The sequence below is a fragment of the Aegilops tauschii genome, chromosome 6, assembly GCF_002575655.3.
Source record: "Aegilops tauschii subsp. strangulata cultivar AL8/78 chromosome 6, Aet v6.0, whole genome shotgun sequence".
Taxonomy (NCBI): domain Eukaryota; kingdom Viridiplantae; phylum Streptophyta; class Magnoliopsida; order Poales; family Poaceae; genus Aegilops; species Aegilops tauschii.
The window spans coordinates 327554777-327574209 of NC_053040.3; the positions used below are offsets into that span (position 1 = coordinate 327554777).

The window sequence follows — 19433 nt, forward strand, 5'->3', positions numbered from 1 at the left end:
AAGCGTCGCGGTGGTGGCGGCGACCTAGCTAGGTTTCGAGCGAGGGACAGGTGGTGTGTATGTGTGTGAGCGGGGGATTTGGGGTGAGCGAAGGATTTAGGGTGTGTGTGGAGGGGGTCCAAGGTGGTGTTTGAGGAAATGCCACGGGTACTGAAAATTTTACTAGGTGGGAGTAAAATGGCGGGGTTACCAAAAATTTGGATCAAGGGATTGAAGAAGAGCGGGGCGAGAGTAAGGAACATCACACACGGTTAAAACATAATAATCATGTGCTATCAAACTGAAAAACACTCTAGCCGAGTAGATATTTTTTGAGGTTGCGAGGGATGAAGGCGGGAGTAAATGCCGGGGCTACTGAAAATTTGGATCTACTGATTGAAGCAGAGCGGGAGTAACAAACATCGCACACGGTCCACACGTACTAATCGTGTGCTATCAAACAGAAAAACCATCTAGGTGGGTAGATATTTTCGAGATTGCGAGGGAGTAGATATTTTCGAGAGAGGGAGGGAAGTCTCGTGAAGCCCAATCTACTATGATCATGTGGGTGACAGGGGCAGGGGCGCGGCACACGGGTAGTCCTAGGGAACAGTGTTTGTTTCATACCCGATCGCAGACGGTTGCTACGTCTGACTCGTCTGCTGTTTATAAATTTGGCGAAAAAAACGCGGGAAAGGGTCAGAACACGAACACACTTGCATGTGGACCAAATATATGTATGAAAAGGGCGGTTTGATGTTCAAATTCCCAATGCACAAACGTTATTATTGCTAGCCCCCCCCCCACAGACACACACACACTTCGTGTTGGCGGGAGGGGAATCCTAGCTAGGTTTGACATCTCACCCTACCGTAACACAGAACCAAAAGGAGTACATCATGGTCAAACCCCCACCCCCCTTGCTTACGATCAAATGTGGACCGTGTGCGGGCTCACAGATGTGTTCTTCTCGCGTTAGATGGGTGAGACCACATACGAACCACACTTGCGGGTGGCCCAATGTGTGTGTGTGTGTGTGTGTGTGTGTGTGTGTGTGTGTGAAAACGATGTGGTGTGATATTTAAATAACCAAATCACAAATTTGATGTGACACATGTGCATCGCAAATTAACCGGACATCCCCAACCCCACGGAGGTTCATCTAGTGCGAAGTAGTCCTGTGCCCCTCCCCCCCCCCACCCCCACCCCACACACACACACTTTGAGTCGGTGGGAGGGGGCATCTCACCAAGGCGTGCTGTAAGACTGACCAAGAAGAAGAATCACCTTCGTATAACCTCTCTTGTTGTTGGGTCAAAGTCATGCATGGACGTCCGCACGCGGCACCACAAAATAGGCTAGCTTGTCGCCGATAACTACGCGAGGGAGTGCCTGAAGACAACCATTGTGTGCATGTGGTCCAAACATATGTATGAAGTGTCATGTGGTATTTGAATATACCCAATGCACAACTTTAATGTGGCACCGTGCTTTTGGAACCAGAAAATCCCCACACAGAGAAAGGGTTTACGACAAGTATACTATATATATATAGGACTCAGCTATTTTATTATTAGTAACAGAATAATATTCTGTTACCCCCGACTCTATATAGGGCCCGATGCGTTTTTGCAAAGGCCCAAACGCTACGCACAGAAAAGAAAAAAAGGCCCGCAACCCTCTCGTCGCATCACTCCAGCCGCTGCCTCCGTTCCCCACGCCGCCGGCCGCCGCCTCCGCCCCCCACGACGCCGCTCGTCGTCTCCCTCCCCAACGACGCCGGCGGCTAACCCCCTGCTTCCACCCGCCGCGGCATCACCCCCTGCTTCCACCCGACGCCGGCGCCGCCCCCTGCTTCCACAAACCGCTGGCTCCGCCCCTCCTGCTTCTACCCGACGCCGCGCCACCCCCTGCTTCCACCCGCCGTCGGCACCGGCCCCTCCTTCCACCCTCAGCCGGCGCCGCCCCCTGCTTCCACGCGCAACCGCCGCCCCCTGTTTCCACGCGCAGCCGGCGGCCTCCCTGCTTCGACGCGCCTCCAGCGGCTCTCCTGCTTCCAACCCCCGCCGGCTGGAGCCACCCCAGCGCCACCAATCGCCGCGACCAGCCTTCGCCCACCCCCGCAGCGGACCGTCGCATTGCGTCGTCGCATCCAGTGGCCACAGCACGCCGTCCAACTCGGCAGTCCAACTACTTGCTCCACGGTCGGTCGCTCAAGGAGCTGCGTGCAGGCCACCCCGTGCTCCGCCTTGGATCCGGCTCAATTTCTCCCTCTCATCTTGTTTCTCATATCATGTTGTTTCTTTTCCAGTGACGACAGTTAAGGTGGACGTGGGTTCATGGCCGGAGCTCGCTGACGACGGAGGACATGGCGCTCCACCAGCATAGAAAGCCCCAGCCCTTATCCTGCTCGTAGTAAAGGCTTCCCGGGGCTTCGGTTTTTTCAGTACACCTTTGGATGCATTTTCGATTCATCTTATAGGTCAAGAGCTTCCTTCAGTTCAACGATTAAACAAAGAAAAGATTGGCGCACTGCAGTTTTGCATTTTAGTGCAAGCACCCTAGACTCCCATGCAATATCTAGTCAAAAAAATGGTTGATCGTAAGTGCAAGTACACTACACACGCTGAGCTGCAACGGGACACGGTGACATCACTTCTTTTGGGTTGTTTTCTCTATGAATCTGCATTTTCGTTATTAAATTCAGTACAACCAAACACATGAATCCCCAGCGGGTACCAAATTACTGATTCCTTCAATTAGTAGATTTCAGCATTGGTTGGTCTATTTGTGTAAATCTGTCAGTTCATGACAAGTAACTTCTGATGCTAGAAATGCAGGATGTTTGTGTGAATCTTGCTTGTTTCAGAGAGAAAAAGAGTTGATACTTGCATCAGATAGTTTGTCCGTGCATTTTGTTCTGTGTCGTTCTACTGTATAACTTGTTTTGTCTTTTTCCTAGCTCATGTTTTTCCTGATACTTGTTTATCTCATTATCACTAAAAAATAATAGAAGCAGGAGCATCAAATGGTAGTTCAATTTTGCTAATTCCTACAGTTCTACATTTATGTGGTTAGAAACAGTGGTTCATTTATCTAATTCCTGTGGTCTATTATTCAACCGATGTCGTCGGCCGTTCTTCGCCATCTACTAAAGGTCACCTTTCGTCATCTCATCCTTGTATCTCCGCGTATGTTCAATTGATGCTTGCTTGAGAGTTCGCAAAACAAAATTTTGAACTGTGATCACTAAATATTTTCTTGATGTCTAAACAGGACCAATTATAGCATGTTCTCTGTTTGCATGTATTTGGTTGAACTATTTAAATTTTTTAGTGAAGTTCAAACTTCTTGATGTGTGAAGGTTGAATCAAATTCAGTTTTGTACGTAAGAGGTTCGGCCAATTTTTTTTGCTACTGAAACCAATCATTTGACAGGGAGTTCAAACTTTCTGTACAGGAAAGTGCAAATCTGATTTGCCACTCTTTTCTATTTTTGATCGCACAAACATTTAAAGAAATCATTGAGAAGTTCCCAAACTATCGGCCCAAACGTTCAGACGTTCTTTTCTGTAAAGTTCACATATATTTAAAAAACACCACATTTTGAGTACTCTTCAATTATATTTTGTAAAAAGAAAATACATGTTGAACAGCAAGGACAGTTCAACAACAAGACTTGTAGTAGTTCATCAGTATGTATCCATTAGAAAAATCAAGTTATGATATTAGTCTTGGCATTGATCTTTTCAGAATTGATCGAGTAAAAAAGCAACTTCGGCATGCCAATGGGACCTTTTTAGTAAGTGCTTTGACTCTATTTTCATTTCCATGTGTGGAATAATGGCCAATGGTCTAAAAATTAAGTTCCTTCTGTTACTGAACAAGAAAATGTTCCCATTCAACTATAGGCATTTTTTTCTATTTCTTGATGAAAATGTTCCAGTATCATGTACTGTTTGTAAACGTTCACTTACCTAGAACAAAAACAGATGCAAAGGTGCTTTTTCCCTGTTAATGTCTGAGCCAAAACTGAATTATGTGGGGTTAAATTTAAGCTGAATGAGAAGTAGTTTCAGGTTAGGTTGCTTCACAAGGTGCATAGCATCGTGTGAAACCATGGAAGTAGAAAAAGTAATTATTAATCTTGGTTGGGCATGTAACTGATTTCCCAGCTGTGTAATTATGTGTGCCTTTTCCCTGTTAGTGTTTGTGTTAGTGGCTGCAAGTGGAAAGAGCTATGGAACCGACCCCTGCGGGCATTTTTCCATAAAAACATTGCACTTGTTTTTCCCTTTCCAGGTTTACATTCTAGCATACCTTTTTTTCTTATAAATTACAGTACCTCATCTATCCTTCCTTGTAGATGGAGATGCGTCTATGTATACATGTGTTCTGGAGACAGAAGAACTTATCTGGTGGTGTGTGTGTGTGTGCTGCTGCATCCTCTTGTGGCCGCTCTAATCCACACCCTCAGTACAACTTCTCTACGACCTCGTATTCACAAATCTTCTAGTACCTTTTTTATAAAAATCTTGTAGTACTATGTAAAGCAAGTGTGGCCAACACATAGTTTAGGTATCGCGGTAGTACTCACTGTTCATGGTGGCCTTCTTTTGTGCCACTACTACTTTGCCACCTATTGCTAAAACCTAGCGAACAGTACATGTATTTGATTAATGATTCTGTAGGGAGAAAAAATTCACCAATATATAATATCTAGGTTCAGTAAACCAATCTTTTCGTTTAGTAGTTGGTACTGCTCAAGTTTATTTCTTGTTGTACATATGATGTCCAATTTCTTCTTTCAGTTCGGTTCAGTTTATAAATTTCATTCAGTTCAATTCTTATTGTAGTTGGAGTTCAGTTTCTTATTTGAGTTCAGTTCAGGCATGTGTTTGAACTTGCAACCTCACTGCCTTACGCTATGATCTAAAAAAGAAGTGTACTAATGCAGGTACTAGGTGGTGGCATGGTTTCACTTCTCTTGTTACGCTCTCTTCACCCAAATTCCGAGGATCAAGAAAATAAAATATCATTGTTTTGACATGCACTACTAAAAAAGAAGTCATTTCTGTTGAAAATTTGTTTCGCTTGACATGTACTTGCCAACCATTATGTGTAAATAATCATGGCATTGTATGTAGAAAAAGATATATTGTGAGTTTCAATCTATTGCTAATGGTACGATGTTGCTATTGCTCTGTGTCATGTTATGCAAGTTGACACAGAGTACACGTTGGATGATATACTTATACAGTAAAGAGCTAAAACTGATTTCTTCCAGTTTTTTTTGTATTTCGCCCTTGCCTGTTTGATGTTATGCCGACATGGGCTGAAGCGTTTTAAAAATGTTGGCTGAAAAGTGCGTGCATTTGGCAGAATAAATGTTGGTAAGTTCATGGCAAAAAAGTCCATAAGTTCACAGATAAATAGTTTCACTGTTACAAAAACCCTTTTAAAAAATTTATAAAAGAAAGAAATGAGAGACATTACTGGAGAATTGAGGAGGTTTGGGTACAAGGAATCCAGAAAGTTCAAAGTTAAGAAAGCGAAAAGTTTGGAACCATGAAAAAGAGAGGTTCGGAATAAAGAGAACATTATGAAACATAAAAAAAATATCAACAAGAAAATGTTCAAGTTGCAAAAAGAGACAAGTCCAGAACTTCGTTGTAAAAATATTCGAGTTTCAACAAAATAGAAAAGAAAACAAAGATGGCATTTTATTATTTTAAATTCAATTAATTCAACTAGATAAGCCATTCAAGTCCAGAGCTAACGACATCATCAGTTCGGATAGAGAAAGCAAATTTAAAATTAAAACCCAAAAGAGTTGACTTCTATAAATCCACATTATTAAACCATTAAAAAAATAAAATAAAATGTTGAGTTAAAAAACACACAAAACATTTTGTTTTCGAAAAAAATGACATTCAGTTCAACGATATAAATCATGCAAGTTCGGTGACAATAATACCCTAAACCTTTGCAAAGTTATGAGGAAAAGCGTATAGAAAAAACAAAGTAAAGTCTAGTCTGTGAAAACACGCTCAGTACAAACTCATACAAACATCAGTTCGATTACACTTATTTTGAAACCATCCAAATTTACTCTATGAAAAATACCTCAGTATAAACACACAAATAGATCAGTACGAGTACTCTATTTTTCGACCGGAGAAACAACAGGATGGGTCTCACCGTATTCAAAATTACACTTCAACGGTTGCGAATTTGAGAAAATATTCAACATGACTAAGTTTCGCATTTTTGATATATTTCCAACGGTATATTATTTGCCCCATTTCGACAAACTTTTAAAAAAATCGCGTTTGAAATCAAATTTCACTGTATTCGAATTCGAGTTTAAACCGTAAGGAAATAGAAAAACATTTCTATATGAAAAATTTGTGCATTTTCCATAGCTTTCCAACGCCGTATCATTTGCATCAATCGGACAAACCGTTTGCAAAAAAAGTGAAAATACATTTCGCCAAGAATTTCACTGTTTTTCAAATTACTTTTAAATTGTATAGAATTTGAAAAAAATAGATATATGGAAGATGCTGATTTTTACCAGCTTTCCAACGCCATCTTATTTGCTCAATTTCGACAAATTGTTTGAAAATTGAGTCCAAAATACGATTCGCGTTTTCGGTTTTGAAAAAATGGTTTTTTTCAAAACTGCTCCTAAATCATGATGATTTTGCAAAAAAATCCCATATGACTGTAATGTAGTTGTCAAGAGCTTTCTGACGATATATTACACGCCCCATTCCGACGAAAAAAATTCGCAATTTTTTTGAACTAGAGAAGACGATCAGTTCGACGAGATGAAAATCATCAGTACAACCGCCTGAAATTGTCAGTTCAACTAGGGTAACAGTATTCTGTTACGCGAAACCGAATAAAACGAACCAAAATTTAATCCTCTCCTAATTATAAGTCAAATTAATCTCTATCGTTGTCGGTCAAAATGATTGACCAAGCGGGCACACAGAGATGGACGAAGCATCTCGCTGATAACCCCGTGAGTGAGTGCTAGAGGACAACCGCCACCGCTTGCTTGTGGGCCAAACACATGTATGAAGATGTGTGGTTGTGATGTTTGAATACCTAATATATATGCAGCACTTTGATGTGGCACCTGCCTCAGAAACTTGTAAGTCCCCCACACGAACCGAGGTTCATGACACGCAATATATATATATGCTACCCCCTCCCCTCTTCGACGCGTAATATATACTCCTATGTACCGTAACACAACCCGAAAATAATCCTCCTTGTTCGTCAAATTACCTTTCTCATTGTGTCAAATATTAGATGGACGACGACCTCGCGGGCCCATGGAGGGAAGCGTCGCAGGCGAATGAGTGACAATCATCGTCTGCACGTGGCCCAATGTGTTGGTGATGTCTTTAATACCAAATATGCACAACTTCTTTGTGGCACCTGCCTCGGAAACCAAAAAGTCCCCACACGGAGCGAGATCGTTCATGACGTGTGTGTAGTATGTGTTGCCCCGGCCCCCTCCTCCCCTCTTCGATGCGTACTATATACTTCTACCTCAACACAACCCAAAAAGAAACCTCCTTGTTGGGTCAAAGTGACGGAGGACAACCTCGCGGGCCCACGGATGGAAGCATCGCACGTGAGTGACTGTCCTATATGACGCATAGTATATGTTGCCCCCGGCCACCCTCTTCAACTGGTACTATATATATACTCCTACCGTACGTAACAAAAACCAAAAAATGACCATCCTGCTTGTTGGTCAAATTAACCTCTCTCACCGCATGTCATAGTGCTGGACGACAACCTCGCGGGCCCATAGAGAGTGTCACACAAAAGTGAGTGTCCTAGAACCACCGCGTGCATTTGGCCCAAAGATGCATGCCAAACTTTTTCTCGAACGAACATGCGACCAAAGGAGTTTAGTGTTAAAAATTGAAAAAAATAACATTTGTCCGTTTTTATACATTGATTGATTTCCCAGGGATTTAATGTGCAAAAATCAAATTTGATCTACATGAGACGCGTGATAGTGCACGGAAATGGATTGTAAAATCATATGTGTACGTGTCCCTGGGTGCATGTTTAGTCCCCATGCAAGAAATTTCTAACATCGAGAATCTTGATTTTAAAATACAGTAAATCTAAAACTAAGTTGAAATTCATGAAACTCATCGTGGTGTCATATGGACACCAATAGACTGTGATATTTTTTTCAAATTTAAGACAAGTTTTGATATAATCTTCTTACAGACAGGAAATTAACAATAATTATCAACCAATATCGCAAACGGACTCTTTATTCGAACTGTGTGCGTTAGACCAACAATGTACGTGTCGTGTTTCGGTTAAGCAAAATAAAGCGGCAGAATTAATCATCAAAAAGGAAAAATCAATATAATACGTGTCGCGCACGCGCCCCGTGTGTCGTACGAGCATGCGTGAATTGACGAGACACAGGCTAGCAGTCCGCCGCGCAGGCAGATCGGGAGGCCGAGGCGTGCGCGTGTTCGCTACGCACTCACCGTGGGGCGTGCTAGTAGCTGTGTGAAATGACGGCAGGCATGCCAGCAGTCCATCGTGCAGGCTCACCAGGAGGCGAGCCAGCCCTTTGACTGCCGCCCACCTTGCTCCCACTGCTCCATATTAGTGGCGCGCCCGATCCGCTAGTCATAATAGGCGGCCGCACACCCCGTCCACAGTTGTCACCGCCGCATGGAGTGTATTAGGATTTTGCCGAAGCGCACCATCGATGGGAATGGCGACACCGGGGCTAGTGAAGCACCCGCGCAACGCATGAAGATGGACACAGAGGTTGCTGTCACCGCTGACGAGGTCTCGCGCGGGCTGCAACGCGACCTTGACTTCGTCGCTGCCGTCATGCCTCCCCAGCCGGAGCCGGAGGTCCACAACTACTCTGGCAACGACTCTGACTTCGACGGAAAACCGATTAGTCCCCCCTCCCCCGACCCTTTTGTTTGGAATAGAAATCCTTGGTTATGTTCACCCAGTCCATGGAATTAGAGTAAGATTCGTTAGATCCGTGTAGTGTATTGGTTGTTTGAATGGTATCTATGGTTAGTGATTAATTGTTTGTTCTGTACAAATGATTTTTTGCTAATAATCCGACTAGGGTTAGCGTGCGTGCAAATAATTCGTAGCCAGATCTTGAGTATTGATTTTGAATGTCCCACATATATGTTTGTGCCTTTTTTTTCCAGATCTTGAGAATTGATTTTGAATGTCCTACATGTACGTTTCAACCTTTTTTCCAGATTGCTATGTACACAGATGAGGCTCCAGCCAGCGGCGCCGGCGGCTATAGATCCTACGCCCGGTAGCACGGGCAGAAGTGGCCGCGCCCCCTGGATCTGAGGAAGGTACGCCTTGGGACTTTTGTTTCGTCCGCCTTGGGAAGGTACGTAGAACAGTCCTCCGTTCTCATCTATAAGCACCGCCGCCGAGGATCGCCGCCTGCTGCGAGATGGAGGACAAGCTGGCCAACAAGCGGGGGCGGGTCAAGCCAGAACCGCAAGAGCCTCCGACGAACATGGACTTCATCAGCAGCCTCCCCGACGAGATGTTGGTAACCATCATATCCCACCTTCACATCAAATATGGCCTGCGGACCACTGCCCTCTCGCGGTGGTGGCGCCTCCTCTGGCACTCCACCCCCCTGGACCTCATCGTCGACCACGAGTTCTGCAGCGGGGAGCAGCAACGCCTGGACACATTGTCCCACGTCCTCGCCATGCACCCTGGGCCAGTCAGACACCTTGCTATCGGCAGGTTCAGTCCCCGCTGCAAGGCCGAACCTAGGTTTCACTACTAGTTCCTATCCCCAACCCTAGATCGGCTAGAGGAGCTCAGCTTTATAGCTGGGCGTCCGCGCTCGCTGCCGCCATCCGCGCTTCACCTCGCGCCCATGCTGCGTCGCGCTACATTCAGGCAGTGCATTTTCCCCCGGATTGATGCCGCGCGCGCTCTTCATCTCCCTAAACTTAAGCACCTCGAGCTCATTGCCGTTCGCATCTCGAAGGAGGATTTGGAGCGCCTGCTCGTTGGCTGTGCAGCGCTCGAGTACCTTCGTCTTCATGCGATGGATGGGTTCAGTAGCCTCCACATCACCTCGACGAATGTCTGTGCGATTTATGTGCATTGCTGGCGCCGCCCAAGGCTGTCAGTTGAGGAGTTTCATGATATGGTCATTGAGAATGCGCCTTTCCTCGAGAGATTGTATGTACTTGATAAATTATGTCCAGCAAGAATCAGGGTCATTCACACACCGAAATTGAAAGTGTTGGGCTATTCGTGTGTTGAATTCAACGAACTTGTTACTAGATCATTATCCGTTTAGGTAAAACAATCTTCTTCATCTCCTTCTTATATATTATTGGACATCACATTTTATCTAATTGCTGTTGATCTATATGTTCGCTTATCATCCAGAAAATGATTCCCACAAGCTTGACCCGGCCTCTACGCACAGTAAAGATCTTGGCACTATAATCTGTCAGCCCCGATCTGGATGAAGTTGTTAGATTCTTTAGATGCTTTCCTTGCACGGAGAAGCTATACATAGAGGTGATGCTCCTTTCCTGTTAATTGTTAACCACAACGGAGCTCAATTTTTTGTTACTTTTACCCATGATTACAATGACAAATGTAGAATGATTTCTTAAAGGAAATTTGGAGGATTTCAATACATTTTTTTTTGAGATGCTAGTGTTGTACAAGTTTTATTCCTTCGCCCAACATGCTTTCGTGATAAAAGTTTATCATGAAAGATTGAAGGTGGCATTTCACTCTTTTTGTGTATTTTAGAAATTCTGCAAATCAAAGAGGCCCGAAGTGTTTCAAATCTGCAGCTAGGCACTAATATGTTGTCTTCATTTGCAGATACTAGCAGGCCCGAAAGTAGAAAATGTTGGGGAATATAACAGTCCATTGAATGCCTTGATCTTCATCTCACAAAAATTACTTTTAATGAGTACCGAGGCACCACACCAGAAATTATATTCGCCAGGTTCTTTGTTGAGAAAGCAAGGTTGCTCAAGGTAATGAGGTTTGCCCTATATTTACTGTGCAGGAGTGAATGGATTGCTAAAGAGCACAGGCGTCTACAGCAGAATGGAAAAGGCTCTGCAGAAGCTGACTTTCAGTTTGTAACTTCATATGACAGATTTTTCGGAACTCACTATATCGAATCGCTATATGACTTCTCGGTGGCTGATCCTTTCACAGAAATAATGCATGAAAAAGAATCTGAATAAGATGAATTTTATGTGTTTGAATTGTAACCTTTGAATTTGGGCCTTGTAATGCTGGAATTTGAACCTTGCAATATGTATGGTATTTGTTATATAACGTAATTGGATGTTTAATTTGGTTTTGCAATCATGTCCTGTTATAAGTATATATATGTTCTTCTTCTGTACACAGAGCATAAATGTTATGCAGACAAAGCATATCACATCGCACACGGACCACACTAGGGAACCCATCGGTGATGAATTCATCAATCGCAAACGGTTGTATACCAGCAAGCGTTTGCCCACAACACACACGGCTTATTCCATCACAAACAGCTCGGATGGATCAATTGTATGCCACATATCGCACACGCAACTCTAATCTGATTCGTGCTTGATGTCCCCGCCATCGTTCACACAGTTCGTCTTATTTGCCACGTATCACTGTGCCAGCCTCTGCTCGCGTCCTCAGCGCGCTCTGCTTGCCATTAGGCGCCGCGGCGCGCTCTGCTCGCGTACCTCCACGCGCTCGGCTTGTGGACAGTTTTTCCTTGCGTGTTCAACTGCTATATGCATATATATGGTTGCTCGCCGTTGAGGCGACCGCGGAGCGCTCTGCTCGCGTCCCTGCACGCGCGCTCTGCCCACGGCCAGGGCCTGCACACGATCATGTTGGGGGCCCATATGCATGCGGTTGCGCCACGTGCGTCGCCACGATGGAGTTACGTGCGGCACGATGGAGTTACGCGCTGCAAATTAGAACTGCCATCCGGGCGCGCGGATATTCCAGGCCATCCGGCTTCCCCATTAATTCCCACGACCATTATTACCGTAGTCTCTTCAACCTTTCAATCTCGCCCCACAACACAACAAGCACACCCACGACGACACATACAGAGAGGATATCTAGCGGCGCTCCAATGGAGTTCGGCGAGCATAAAGTGGAGACCCACGCGAGGGAGACGGATCTCTCGGTGGTGTACACCATCGACCCAGCCGTGGTGGAGGACTACATCAACACCGTGCATCAGTTGCTTGCTCGAGACAAGTACAAGATGGTCGGCATCGACCTCCAGTACACTGGCGGTCATCCCGGCAAAGATCAGAAGGTTGTCGTCGCCTAGTTGTGCATGCGCCATCATGTCGTCATCTACCACTATTGCATGGTCACATAGCCTTGCGATTGTTTCGCCAGGTTTGTCAACAGCACCGACTACAAGTTCGCTACGGTGGAAACCTCCAACGATGTAAAAGCGCTCATGGTTACGGGCTTGCTCTGCAAGAACCTTGTCGAAATCCATGACCACTACAGGGTCCGAGGCCGCACGAAGAAGGACTCCCTGGTTGAACTCGCCTCGGCCATCATCGACCCATACTACGAAAAGATGAAGCAGGATGCCAACAGAACAAGTCTCGTATCCTGGCACGGGGCCTGGATGCGGCAACTGGATGAACCTCACCTCAGGTTTGCGGCCAAGAGCGTGTACACATGCTACGAGATGCACAGGCGGATCATTGACATGAGGAAGTGCCTCATTCCCAAAATCGACGAGGCCGGATCAAGCCACAAGCAGAGCAGTAGCTGCAAGCGTCACAAGAAGTAGATGATTATCAAATGATCGTTTATCCTATTTAATTATGCATGTAATATATAGTTTACTTTGTTGTGTGGAAATGTCATGTGTGTAGTAGCCACCTATGTAATTATGCACGTAATAGTTTACTTTGGTGTGTGCAATTAAATGTCATGTGTGTAGTAGCCACCTATGTAATTCGATGTTTAATTTGGTTATGCAACCATGTCCTTATAAGTGTGTGTGTGTCTATGTGCGTGTGTGTGTGATGTTGTTCTGTATCCAATCCTATTGCACAACACACACGTCTTATTAGCAGCAACCGTCTGTGTCATTATCGGTTTACGCACACATTTTTAATTACAGACATGTTTGCCGCGTATCACATACATCTTGTTAAATTGAACCATTTCTGTTCTCTTGGCTCAACACAAACAGTTCATCCGAGTGGACTGTTTGCCCTCTATCGCACACACCTTAATCTGGCTGACCGTTTCTTTTGTTCCGCCTAATCACAAACAGTTCATCCGAGTGAAGTATATACCGTCAATCGCACACACCTTGATCTGGCTGACCATTTCTGTTGTGATGCCTAATCACAAACAGTTAATCCAAGTGAACTGTATGCCATATATCGCACACACTTTCATCTGGCTGCCCGTTCCTGTTGGTCTGCTTCATCGCAAATAGTTCATTGGAGTGAACCGTATGCCCCTCATCGCACATGTAAGTAAAATCTGAACCGTGTTTGATGTATCCGTCATCGCAAACGTTTTGCATCTTTTTTGATGATTTTTTACATCACCGTTTGCGATTAATGCATCGCACACAGTTTTATTGAAGGGTCTCTGATCGTAGTGTCGCGTTAGCAGCATCCTGCAGTAGTGGTTCCATCGGCTAGTTTCACCTCTGGAGCATGCACCTTTGTTTGACCCAATGTGTGCTTATGTGCTAGTTGCTCAGCGATGATGTTATGAGAGCTACCACAATCAATTAGGATCATGATTGTTTTTTCCCACAAAGCCTTGGAGCTTGAAGGATTTCCTCATAGAATTACCATTCATAGCATCTTCAGAAAGAATCATGAGTTCAGTCTCTGAATCACTATTGGGTGTTCGATCTTGATCCTCTGCACTAGCAGAGACTACTTGGAAAGCCTCCATTAGTTCCTAGAACACATGCAAAGAAACCTTATCAACACATTTATGGCTAGGAGCAAATTACTTTTTTTCTTGTGTTTTGAGAAGCTCTAGAGCCGCCCGCAAAATCCCGTCTGAACTATGAATTGTCTTGATGAACAGTTTGTGACAATCTTTGTAATCATCCTTACAAAATGGCTTCCTCGTGATATTGTCAAGTTCTTCCTCCTGTACAAGGGCCAAGCACAGCGACACATCAATGATTTGCAGAAATGATTTGGTTTTTAACAGAACATCACGTATTCACTTTTTGCAGGTTATTTTCCGAGCCACGGCCGTGATCCGTTCATGGTCGCTACTCACTCCGATGGAGGCCAGGGAGCATTTGGTTACTGGATCTATCCGCTGGGAGATGGTAGCTCGGGATATCTTCAACCGGTTTGGATGGCGGTCATGTAATAGGATAAGCAATTAGTTTACCTATCTATCTTTAGCCAGCCGGTTGTGGCGTCTTATCTTGGCTAGTCTGTGTGTCCAGCCTCTTTAGCTCTGTGTGAGCTGTCTTTTTATTACTTTTCAGTCGGAGACTTTGGAACCTTGTTGGAACCTTTTATTTCGTTAATAAGATGGCCGTATGCATCACTCTGATGCAGAGGCCGGGGAGATCCCCTTTTCGAAAAAAAAAACAGCGACACATCAATAGTTCGAGGTTGATGTAATCTAATAGCTATGCAAATATTAGACTTGAGACTGTTGACAAATCTATTAACTAAGAAAGTTTCATCATATCCTTTGTTATGAACTAACACTTTATGCATAAGCTCTTCAAACTTGACATGATATCCACGTAACTTGAATAATTGTTGCAAGTACTGCTCATATTTGTTGATGCCAAACTTAGCATACACACCCATCAGTAACTCTGACCACTTAGGATCATCCCCATCAAATGGAGTAAAATTCGTGTGAGGCGTTTTGGCATGACCAAAATAACGCCCCGAATTTTTCCCTACTTCAGTAAAGTGACAAATAATTGAAAAATGGACCGGGGAGGGGGTGGGGGTGGGGGAGATCATGTGCGTGTGTCCTTGGCCCAAGGCTTGCCTCTGAACCTGAATGGTTCTTGTCACAACTCCCTGGTGCTTCGCTGCAACGTCGTGCCCACTGGCCCACTTGTGTGCATTGGCTTGAGGACAAGGCGGAGGTGGTGGCGTAGATTCCAACATTTCCACTCGTTGCACTAGCTCGACGACTTGCTCGGCAAGGGAGTTAGTTGAGGTCAGCAACCGTGTCACCATCGTTGCCGTCTGACAATGCTCAATGAGAATTGCAGACTGGGACTTGAGCACATCATCAACCTTACTCGGCAGAGTTTCGATCTGGGCGGTATGATTTGATGAAGTCGTAGCAGCAATGAGGTATTGGAGCTCGCGGATCGACAGCTCTGCACCCTCCATGCGCGTCGTCGATGTCGGTTTGGTGGATCTCGCCGTGGTGAAGGTTATCCGGCAGTTCAACCGAATCCAGGCACAGCAGAGGTGTTTTGCTGGGAATTTTTTGCTAATCAAACCGGAAACACAAAACTTGGGCGAAATCAGAGTGACTCTAGATACCAAATGTCACGATCATAATGTCCTAGCAACACACTAGGCGGTATATCCTCGATGGACTTGCCCGTGTCAGTAGTTCAGTACGAGTGCTGTGCAGTGCTAGCGCACACTGAAACTCACACTTCTGCAGGCGTACGTGTAGCCACTGGTCCCGTACCCTGTTTCCTCGCGATGCGCCATTCGACTATATCCACGAGCCGGTCGAGCCCCACTGTCTCCCACTCACTGATGAATGGGACTCGTAATAAGCCGTTCGTTGTGAGAGTTGCAGCAGGAACGGCACCACTCGTTCGTTGCTCGCCTCCGCTTCTGCCTCCGATTCCCACCCATCGCGCCACCAGTCCATCACCACTCCCAGAAAACCCTCCACCTCGCTCGGGCGTTGGTGCTCGCCCGATGATCACGTTCGCGGACCTGACGGAGCCGGCGCCGGGCGCCGAGCGGCGCGTTGACCGGCAGCTGTGGCTGGCGTGCGCGGGCGGCATGTGCACCGTGCCGCCGGTGGGCTGCACCGTCTACTACTTCCCGCAGGGCCACGCCGAGCACGCGCTTGGCCTCGACGCCGGGGCCGATCTCTCCGCGGCGCGCGTCCCAGCGCTCGTGCCCTGCCGCGTCGCCGCCGTGCGGTACGTGACCGACACGGACACCGACGAGGTCTTCGCCAGGATCCGCCTCGCCCCACTTGGCGCCACGGACGCGGATGGTGATATCCAGGACGATGTCGCGGCGGTGGCTGATGACGAGCAGGAGAAGCCGGCGTCGTTCGCCAAGACTCTGACGCAGTCCGACGCCAACAACGGCGGGGGTTTCTCGGTGCCGAGGTACTGCGCCGAGACCATCTTCCCGCGGCTGGACTACGCCGCCGACCCGCCTGTGCAGACCGTCATCGCCAAGGACGTACACGGGACTGCGTGGAAGTTCCGCCACATCTACCGGGGCACCCCGCGCCGGCACCTGCTCACCACGGGCTGGAGCGCGTTCGTGAACCAGAAGAAGCTCGTGGCCGGCGACTCCATCGTGTTCCTGCGCGGCGACGGCGGGGACCTCCACGTGGGCATCCGGCGCGCCAAGCGCGGGTTCTGCGGTGCCGAGGAGGGATCCTTGTCTTTGACCGGCTGGGGCCGCTATTCGGGTCCGATGCGAGGCAATGCGAGCCCGTGCACCCGGGGCAAGGTGCGCGCCGAGGACGTGGTCGAGGCGGCGAGGCTGGCGGGCAGTGGACAGCCGTTCGAGGTCGTGTACTTCCCACGCGCCAGCACACCGGAGTTCTGCGTGCGCGCCGCTGCAGTGCGAGCGGCGATGCGGGTTCAGTGGTGCCCCGGGATGCGGTTCAAGATGGCATTCGAGACCGAGGATTCGTCCCGCATCAGCTGGTTCATGGGCACCGTCGCCGGCGTCCAGGTCGCCCACCCCACCCGTTGGCCGCAGTCGCCGTGGAGGCTTCTTCAGGTACGGCACTACACCCCCGCCAACAAATCATCGTACAGTTGCTTTTCTGTAGAGGTTTCGCTCACTTGTCAATTTGGTAACTACGCAGGTGACGTGGGACGAGCCGGACCTCCTCCAGAATGTGAAGCGGGTCAGCCCGTGGCTGGTCGAGATCGTGTCGAGCATGCCGGCTATGCACCTCGCCTCCTTCTCGCCGCCGCGCAAGAAGTCCCGTATGCCGGCTTACCCGGAGTTCCCCTTCGAGGGTCAGCTCCTAAACCCGTCGTTCCCCCAAAACCCACTGGTGCACGGCCATCAGCACCATTATCACCACACCGACAGCTACCATCCGTCCTTCCCCCCCTTCCCGGATTGTAGTGCTCCTTCAGGCATACAGGGAGCCAGGCATTCGCAATTTGGTCCATTTTTATCGGATCACCACCTTACCCACCTGCAGTCAAGACTCATGTATCCGGGGCTCCGTTGCCACGATCATGTCAGTCCTGCAACGACCCCATTCCCACCAAGAATCAGCACTGACCTGACCATCGGGAGCTCACCGGCGCGCAACGGCGTCTCAACCACTCTGCCTGCCAGCGCGAAGAGGCCCAACGACGCCAAGCCGCCGGGGCTGGTGCTCTTCGGGCAGACAATACTAACGGCGCAGCAGATGAGCCGTGGCGACTCGGCAGGCGTCGTGAGCTCCCCCGCGGCCGCCGGGAACAGCACGCTCAACTGGAACACCGACAAAGCCGGCAATGCATCGCAGGGCTCGGGCTCAACTGTCGTTCAGAACAGTGGCTCGACCGACAACACATCGCCGGAGAGACCACGGCTGTTCGGAGACAATAGCCACGTCTCCGAGCTCGGTTTGAAGCCCGGGCAATGCAAGGTGTTCTTGGAGTCAGATACCGTCGGCCGGAATCTCGATTGCTCGGCGATGAGCTCGTTCGAGGAGCTCTATGACCGCCTGTCCGAGACGTTCTGCATCGAGGGTGCGGAACTGAGGAGCCGTGTGCTCTACCGTAGCGCCGCCGGTGAAGTGAAGCACGCCGGTGACGAGCCTTTCAGGTGCGTTAAACTTGCTAGTAATAATGAAACTATAAATTATCAGAAATTCGGAATGGACCGGTCTTTAACTTGAACTGACGCACCACGCTTTTAATTTCCTTTGCGTATTTCAGCGAGTTTATCAAGTCGGCACGGAGGCTTACCATAGTAACAGATGCTGGGAGCAACAACACAGGGAGCTAGAGAGCAGCAGCAACCAACCTTGGGCGAGCATCGTTCGTCCATAGCATCCGTGCAGCTCAATGAGCCATCATGTTTCTTTTTTTTAGATTAATGAGTTATCATGTTCTTTTAATTGATTTCGGAACCAGTATGGCATAGCTTTCTTTCATCAGGGGAACCTATGCTCTTCGTGTCCAATGAGGCAGTCCAGTTCTCCTCGTGTAATCCATGTACACTAGCATCCTTCTTGAAATTAGATGCATGTGGGGCAGTAGTTCTTGAATTCCCGATGTACAATGCAAACCCTGCGATCATCCGGGGTCCGGAGACTTGAATGCCCCTCTCGGTCTCTCGGGCCGTCTGAGCGGCGCCCTGCCCGTGGCCAAGGGACAAGCTCGCTAGCTCAGCGGCAGCGGCGAGGCAAGGCCTCAGTGTCAGTGCAGTAATGCGTGCCGCTGCTGCCGCCTGCCGGGGTATCATTGCATACAGCGGTCTCTGACCCCGTGGCCTCGTCTCCAGGCGTTTCTCTGCGTGCCCGCATGCTCTGTTTGATGAGCTCATCGTGGAGATTGAGTATCGTATCGTGTTGCGTATCCCGCTGCCTTTCGGGCATAAATGCTCCAGGCTCACGTCCTCTTGCTCGCTCAGGGCGAGAAATTATTGCCTCTGTCGGTCTGACCTTGCTTAGCTGAGAAAGGATCGTCGCTCGAGGCCGACACCTCGTCTAGCAAGGGGGGAGGCACGGCGCATTGCCCGGACCAGCGCCAGCGGCGACTGCCTCTTTCACAAGAGTGTCACACGCACGTCACTGTTTGGGTGCGCGTCCTCACCCGGTTGGGTTTTGTTGCTTTGCGCTGATATTTTGGCTGCTTTTGGACACCTTGCTCGGGTGCCTCGGTAGCTGTTCCCTCGTCACATGTATCTCATATCCGGCACACTATATTTATACAAATTCATGCCAACGTAGTCCATAGATCATCAAAATTGACAGAAAACAGACATATAGACTGATACCAAACGGGCATAATCACATAAACATCACCAAAATATCACCAAACGGGCATAGTTCACACAGTCCAACGATCCGGCGCATTTTAACCACATACTAAAAGGAGAGGGTGAGCTTTACCACTTCCTCGCCGACCCTTTGCCCTTCTGGTCGACGGTGCTGCTGTAGGCGTCCGCAGCAGGAGGTGGGTCGACATC

General features: G+C 47.7%; 1 protein-coding gene and 1 long non-coding RNA gene across 2 annotated transcripts; both read left to right on the forward strand.

The window, feature by feature from the left end:
* The first annotated feature begins 1620 nt into the window (after window positions 1-1620).
* LOC120966496 (uncharacterized) lies at window positions 1621-5462 on the forward strand. Its single transcript, XR_005760269.3, has 2 exons — window positions 1621-2183; window positions 2291-5462. It is a non-coding gene; the product is annotated as an uncharacterized lncRNA (long non-coding RNA).
* Window positions 5463-15792: 10330 nt separating this feature from the next.
* LOC109750447 (auxin response factor 8) lies at window positions 15793-18510 on the forward strand. The gene is made up of 3 exons (XM_020309407.4): window positions 15793-17015; window positions 17104-18065; window positions 18179-18510. Exons 1-3 carry the CDS (start codon window positions 15795-15797, stop codon window positions 18246-18248), a joined length of 2253 nt encoding a protein of 750 aa, XP_020164996.2. The 5' UTR covers window positions 15793-15794; the 3' UTR covers window positions 18249-18510.
* The last annotated feature ends 923 nt before the right edge of the window (window positions 18511-19433 follow it).

Excerpts from the sequence above, each read along its gene's own strand:
- LOC109750447 (XM_020309407.4), top strand. The coding sequence starts at position 15,795 with ATGAATGGGACTCGTAATAAGCCGTTCGTTGTGAGAGTTGCAGCAGGA. Across the intron at positions 17,016-17,103 it reads CGCCGTGGAGGCTTCTTCAG|GTGACGTGGGACGAGCCGGA; the intron begins GTACGGCACTAC and ends GTAACTACGCAG. Across the intron at positions 18,066-18,178 it reads GCCGGTGACGAGCCTTTCAG|CGAGTTTATCAAGTCGGCAC; the intron begins GTGCGTTAAACT and ends TGCGTATTTCAG.